The sequence below is a fragment of the Hipposideros armiger genome, unplaced genomic scaffold (genome assembly GCF_001890085.2).
Source record: "Hipposideros armiger isolate ML-2016 unplaced genomic scaffold, ASM189008v1 scaffold_1, whole genome shotgun sequence".
NCBI classification, from domain to species: domain Eukaryota; kingdom Metazoa; phylum Chordata; class Mammalia; order Chiroptera; family Hipposideridae; genus Hipposideros; species Hipposideros armiger.
This window is the reverse complement of record NW_017731351.1, coordinates 2,710,716-2,717,842: the sequence shown is the minus strand read 5'-3', so window position 1 is coordinate 2,717,842 and position 7,127 is coordinate 2,710,716. Positions and strand designations below refer to the sequence as shown.

Here is a 7,127-nt window from a genome sequence, read left to right as displayed (position 1 = left end):
TGTTCAGCATCTTAGCTGTAGAGGGCAGTGTCACTGGCCCTCATATGTGGGATCCGAACCAGGGTCCTCTGGCGTCCCAAGCCAGTTCTTAACCAGCGTGCCACTCGGCCGGCCCTGCAAGCAGTTCTTTATCTCTGCTTTCCCTAATCTCTCCCTGCCACTTCTGTTGAAAGTTGTTTATTTTTGTGGTTCTTTTTGGTAAGTGTGTCAGTGATGGTATAGCTATTGTAGTGAGGTTATTTAATGCTAGCTAACACCACATTCTTTCAATAATGCTCTAGGCTCTGTGCTAAATGTTTTACATGCATTATTTAAATTTTTATATGTGTCTTCTTCGTAAAGTAAATTCATGGATGACAGAACCTTAGTCCCTGGCATAGTTGGTATATGACTGAAACTGCCTTCCCCATGTGGAGGCCGTTATGTAACCTTGTGTGAACAGATGGTATTGAGTATAGAACTACTCTGTATAACTTAATGTCTCTAATTTTTCCCTGGTTTATGTTGGAGACATGAATATGCACTGATTATTTGGTTTAAATGGTTCCTAATCTTATGAAAACATTTCAAAGCAGGCATATCCTTTACCAAGAGACTCCTGACAAACAAATTACAACTGGTTTTGCTTGGTTACAAAAGTGATGTTAGCCTAGGAAATTTACATGTGAAATATTAGTTAACCACATAGGGAAAAGGGGTTTTTCCTGCAGTTCGGTGATTAAGTGCACAACGACTAACTCATAGGCAGGTTAAACTTTTACTCATCCTTCCATAGAACATTTTTTTGAATGCCTACTATATGAAATGCTCTGTGTTTGGTGGAATGGTTAATGAAGATGTAAGAGATGTATTTTATGCCTTGAGAGTGAGATTACAGTGAGAAGTCTGAGTAATGCAGACTTCTAAATATTGACATATTTTAATATACAATTTAAAAAAATCACATTAAAAATAAAAAACCTACTAAAGAGAGTAACGTCAGGGAAAATGGCAGAGTAAAATGGAATCTGTGTCTCCTCTTAGACAATAATTGTACTGGCAGAAACTGTGAGCACTGACTATTTTGGAACTGTAGAGTTTATTTTAACATTTAAAGCTCTCAGGCGAAAGCTTTCCTGGTAATTTTGGTTAATATTGGTCAGTGTAAGCCTTTGGTGTGGTAGCGGCTACCCATCTTCCACCCCCCAGCCCTGTGACAGGCAATTAGGAGGTTGAGAACCCACATTTCTGGTGTGAATTTCTGGAGCCAAGATGGGCAATAAAGACCTTGTCCTGGGCCGGCCGAGTGGAGCATAGGTTAAGAGCTGGCTTGGGATGCCAGAGGGCCCTGGTTTGGATCCCACATATGAGGGCCAGTGACACTGCCCTCTACAGCTGAGATGCTGAACAACAGCTCAACCTGGAGCTGGGCTGCCGTGAGTCGCCGGAGACGGCGTAGGCTGCAGTGGATTGCCACGGGCTGCCCTGTGTAGCGAGCAGCCGACATGAGCGGCCAGCAGCCGCAGTGAGCGGCCGTTCAGAAGCTGGTGACTGATCTGTCTCGCCTGGGAAGAGCGCAGTGATAGTGCTAACTTGGGCCAGTGAAGCAACGTCCTCCACAACTAGACTGAAGAACAAAAGGACAGCAACTTGTCTGTTCCCCTTCCCCAAATTCCCCAGTGCTGTTCCCATCCCCCAATTCCCCAATAAAAACCTTTATAAAAAAAAAAACAAAAAACCTTGTCCTCCAGATATTGGAGTTCTGTGGTGTTCTGGCTGCTAAATGCCTCTGATCAGCAAGGTGCAGACACACAGAGCCTGGTGGCCATTGTTTCATTCCTCACTGTCTGAATGTCCTATTTTTTTGTTTGTTTTTGGACATTCAAAAACAACTGCTTATAGAGGGAAACTTAGAAAACTACCGTGCCTGCCCAAGGAAATATTCAGGTTCAGAAATGACCTAAGGAGACTGTAAGCTTTTACCCTTAGCTTACCCCCAGCTTAGAAACACCGTACAGCAATAAAACAAAACAAAAAAAAACCCAAAACAGCAAGCCCTGGGGAAGAGGGAGAATCTAATTTCCAGAGTTTCTACATTATAAGAATCATATATATTTTACCACACACACAGACTTGCACACACAAACTCCTAAAAAAGATCACCACTGATTTCATTTTAAAAAAACTTTAGGTATTAGTGGGAAATACAAGGTTTCCGAAATTCTGATTTTTGCCTGAAAGCTCCAATTTTCCCTTGACGTTACAGACTTATTTTGTTCATTTTCAAGGAAATGTCTAACACAAAACGAAGTCTGAATAACCATAATTTATTGGTTGTTGTTCTTATTAAAAATGGTATTCCTTCAAAAAATCAGTTAGTTCAACTCACAACTTTATCGCACAAGCCCTTTACTTAAGACAACTGCTTAATTCGAGTGCTATAACAAATAGCCCTAGACTGGGTAGCTTAAACCACATTTTTGCTCACAGTTCCAAGATCAAGGTGCCAGCAGATCCAGTGTCTGGTGAGGGCACACCTCCAAGTTTGCAGATGACTGTCTTGTTATATTTTCACATGGTGGAGAACAGAGAGAGGATGCAAGCTTTCTCACGTCTCCTTGTAAGACGGGCACTTAAGGTGCTCAAGAGAGCTCTACCCTCATGATTTGCTTACTTCCTAGTACCATTACATTGTAGGTCAGGAATTCAACATTCAGTCTAGAAAAACAGCCATTGACTTTGATATGCCACAAAAGTGTTTTATGCTTCTCTTCCATTGTTTTTCTAACTGTGATAAAAAACACATAACATAAAATTTACTATCTTATCACTTTTAGTGTACACTTCAGTAGTGTTAAGTGTATTCACATTGTTGTGAAATCTTTAGAAGCTGCTCATTTTGCAAAACTAAAGCTTCTGTCCCATTTTGTCATACACAATAGGATATGTACTCAAGGGGTTGAGATTTCATTAATTTTTTTGCTTCATCAAGGACATATGTTGAAACTGGCATTTAAAAAAATGGCAAGTGCACAGTAGTGAATAATACAATCACCAGTAAGTAAAGTTTGGTGCCTCTGTGTCAATTTGCATCAGCAGTTTTATACACCATTGTTTTAGTATTCTCAGGACCAATTTTAACATTGTGAAAGGGCAAGCAATATCTTAGTATTATTTCAAAATAGTTTTGGCCTTGCAGACTTTCTGAAAGGTTCTTGAGAACCGTTTCAAGCATCCACAGATCACACATTGAGTACCACCAGTTTAAATCAATGTCTTAGGAAGATCACTTTGGTGGCAAGATAGAGGAGGGAGATGGAAAAACAGGGAGAGGAGTTAGTTCAAGTGAAAGAAGAGGAAAGCCTAAATTTGAATAATGGAGTGAAAATGAAAAGGAAGAGACAGGCTTATGAAAATTTCAGAAGTGGAATTGATTTACAGAATTGCAGGTATCTCTTTGGGATAATTATTGCCTTTGTGCCAGATTTTATTCCTTATTTCCATGTATTCAGTTTACATCATTAACCAATTACTTATGAAGATTGAAAATTGCTCCAGTACCATAAGAAAAAAATGAACTGATCTAAAATAAACACATAATGGATCTGGAAAAGGAATAAACTAGCTATTCAGTTATCTGCTTCTATTTATTGTTTTAGTTTGGGAATTTGTGACCATATTCTTTGTTAACTTTTGAATTTACCTGCATGTTGTAGACCTGAATGTCATTAGCTTAGGAGAGTTTGGGGGACTAATGTCTTTTCCACGTCCCAGACTTTCAATAATGGACAAATAGTACAAATTGGTTTGAACACTTGGTTCTTGATATTTCAGTCTGAAGCCTTTTTTTCACCCATCCTCAAACAGCAGTTCAAATGCCTCACCGTCAGAAAATGCACAAGTAGGAAGTTCTGGATGTACTCCTCAGTCCTTCCCAAAGTTCCAGCACCCTTCTCATGAACTTTTGAAGGAAAATGGCTTCACCCAACACGTGTATCACAAGTATCGTCGAAGATCCCTAAGTGGTAAGATGCTTGTCCTTCACATAGCTATACAGACCATTAAAGTATAATTCTGAAACAGTTCAAATTGTGACATTTAATAATCAGGTTAAGATAGTCTCTTATTTGTTACACTTATAATTACCTCAAGTAAATGTGTTTGTATATATTCTTTACTCATGTATTTTATAGCTTAGACACATTAGGAAATAAAGTTTAGTATTTCTACTAATAGTGTTACTGTTGACAAATGCTTAAATTTGGACAGTGAGTCAGAAAATGGATTATTAGTATGTGTCCTTTATTTAGAAGAAACCCAAATACATTTTGAGGATTAATATGTTTCAGCTTTAAGTTATATAAAACATCTGCTGTTTTGACTTTGATAAATACCTTTAGTAAAACATGTTGTATTGTTTTAACTTTTTCCAGAGAGAAAACGCTTGGGAATTGGCCAGTCCCAAGAAATGAATACCCTCTTTCGTTTCTGGTCCTTTTTCCTCAGAGATCACTTCAATAAAAGAATGTATGAGGAATTTAGACAACTTGCTTGGGAAGATGCAAAAGAAAACTACAGGTCAAATATTTTCTCATGTTTTTACACTGGAGGGAATATTTTATTTTTATTTTTTATTTTTCAATTACAGTTGACATTCAGTGTTATTTTATATTAGCTTCAGGTGTACAGTATATTGGTTAGACATTTATATAATTTATGAAGTGATCCCCCAATTAGTCTAGTACCTACCAGGTACCATACATAGTTAATACAGTATTACTGACTATATTTCCTATGCTGTATTTTACATTCCCGTGACTATTTTGTAACAACCAATTTTGTACTTCTTAATCCCTTCATGTTTTTTACCCTGCACTCCTCCCATCTAGTAACCATTAGTTTGTTCTCTGTATCTGTCTGTTTCTGTTCTTTTTGGAGTTGTTTTGTTAATTTTATTCTTTAGATTTCACATGTAAGTGAGATCATATGGTATTTATCCTTCTCAGTCTGACTTATTTCACTTAGGGTAATACCCTCTAGGTTTATCCATGTCACAAATGGTAAGATTTCAATCTTTTTTATGGCTGAATAACTTTCCATTATACATGCGTACCACATCTTCTTTATCTAGTCGTCTATTGATAGGCATTTAGGTTGCTTCCATATCTTGGCTATAGTAAATAATGCAGTGAACATAGGGGTGCAGATATCTTTTCAAATTAGTGTTTTTTATTTCTTTGGATAAATACAAGTGGAATTGCAGGGTCATAAAGTAGTTCTATTTTTATTTATTTATTTTTTTTAAGATTTTTGGGGAATTGGGGGTATGGGAACAGCGCTGGGGAATTGGGGAAGGGAAACAGACAAGTTGCTGTCGTTTTGTTCTTCAGTCTAGTTGTGGAGAACGTTGCTTCACTGGCCCAAGTTGGCACCATCATTGCGCTCTTCCTGGGCGAGACAGATCAGTCGCCGGCTTCTGGACAGCCGCTCACTGCGGTTGCTGGCTGCTCACGCTGGCTGCTGGCTACATACGGTAGCCCATGGCAACCCACTGCCACAGGGGCTGCAGCCTACGCCGTCGCCAGCGACTCACAGCAGCCCANAGCCCAGCTCCAGGTTGAGCTGTTGTTCAGCATCTTAGCTGTAGAGGGCAGTGTCACTGGCCCTCATATGTGGGATCCGAACCAGTGCCCTCTGGCATCCCAAGCGAGTTCTTAACCATCGCGCCACTCGGCCGGCCCAACAACTTTTTATTTTGCAGATTTTACTGATGAATTAACTCAGAAGCTGTTTATTGTTTCAGAAACATCTTCAGCAACAATGGCCTGTTCATTGCCAACAGCAGTTCCAGAATCTCCTAGAATTTATCCTGCGAGGACACCCAAAACACCTCGAACACCCAGGTTACACGATCCAAACAAAACACCAAGATTTTATCCCGTTGTTAAAGAACCAAAAGCCATTGATGTTAAGGTACACAGAACAACCAGGAATATAAAGCCTGCGTTTTGTACCCTTTAACATTACAAAATGAGACTTTTTAGTTTCTGTCGCATTAAAAAAGGTAAATTTTAGATTGTAAGAATTATTTTAAAATGGTATTTTACCATAGTGATGATTTCTCAGGTTAAGGAATAACTTCTTTATAATTGGCTAGTGTATTAAAGATGATCAGGAGGAGGTGTAATGAAGAATTATAGTAAGTTGTATTTCCTTTAATCCTTGTGTTGAAACGTAGCCAAGGGCCTTGTTTGTAAGTTTTGTAGCTTACATGTGATATGTTTGAGTTTTATGACTTCATATGATTTCATAATGTGTCATCCACAGTATGAAAATATGTGAGTTGGTTTACAGTCAGAGGGTTTTAATTTACTTGTGAAGTTCACACTACTGGAAGTGATTGCAATGTTTGACTTCTTCTGTTTTAGAGTCCAAGAAAGAGAAAAACAAGACATAGTACAAATCCCCCTGTAGAGTGTCATGTAGGCTGGGTAATGGATTCCAGAGATCACAGGCCAAGAACTTCCTCTGTCAGGTACTGTACTTGGAAAACATTGCTTTGTTCTTGATTTTAAGTTTGTTGAAAACAGTTACTAATTAGATATTTGGAAATATTTAAAATTAATATGTTAGCAAATTATAGAACAATGAAAAGAGTAAAAAGGAACCAAAGGAGGGGAAATCAGTGCTCTTGGATGATCTGATCTTTTTTCCTCCTCTTTTTCTGATAATTTTGATTGACCTATAGCAAAATTGACTGATTCTTTACTCATCTATGTCCAGCCTGCTGATAAGCCAATTAAAGGAGTTCTTCATTTCTGATATTTTGTCATCTGTAATTTTTTCGCTAACCTCTAATTGACTTCCTCATGTGAGGGATGCTCCTGAGCCTATCTGTACCCCATATTCCTCAGCAGATGACTTTAACTTGTATTGCACTGCAAGCAATTCTTTTTTTTTTTTTTTAAGATTTTTTTAATTTTTATTGGGGGAATTGGAGGAATGGGAATAGTGCTGGGGAATTGGGGGAAGGGGAACAGACAAGTTGCTGTCGTCTTGTTCTTCAGTCTAGTTGTGGAGGACGTTGCTTCACTGGCTCAAGTTGGCACCATCATTGCGCTCTTCTCTGGCAAGGCAGATCAGTCGCC

General features: G+C 38.6%; 1 protein-coding gene across 1 annotated transcript in view; it reads left to right on the top strand.

The window, feature by feature from the left end:
• The first annotated feature begins 1,484 nt into the window (after positions 1 to 1,484).
• The window catches only part of LOC109373924 (la-related protein 1B-like), a 19,668-nt gene continuing 14,025 nt past the window's right edge, over positions 1,485 to 7,127 (top strand). Inside the window, exons 1-3 of the mRNA XM_019628221.1 lie at positions 1,485 to 1,504; positions 3,814 to 4,004; positions 4,413 to 4,557. Coding sequence (XP_019483766.1) covers positions 1,485 to 1,504; positions 3,814 to 4,004; positions 4,413 to 4,557 — 356 coding nt within the window. The remainder of the gene's footprint in view (positions 1,505 to 3,813; positions 4,005 to 4,412; positions 4,558 to 7,127) is intronic.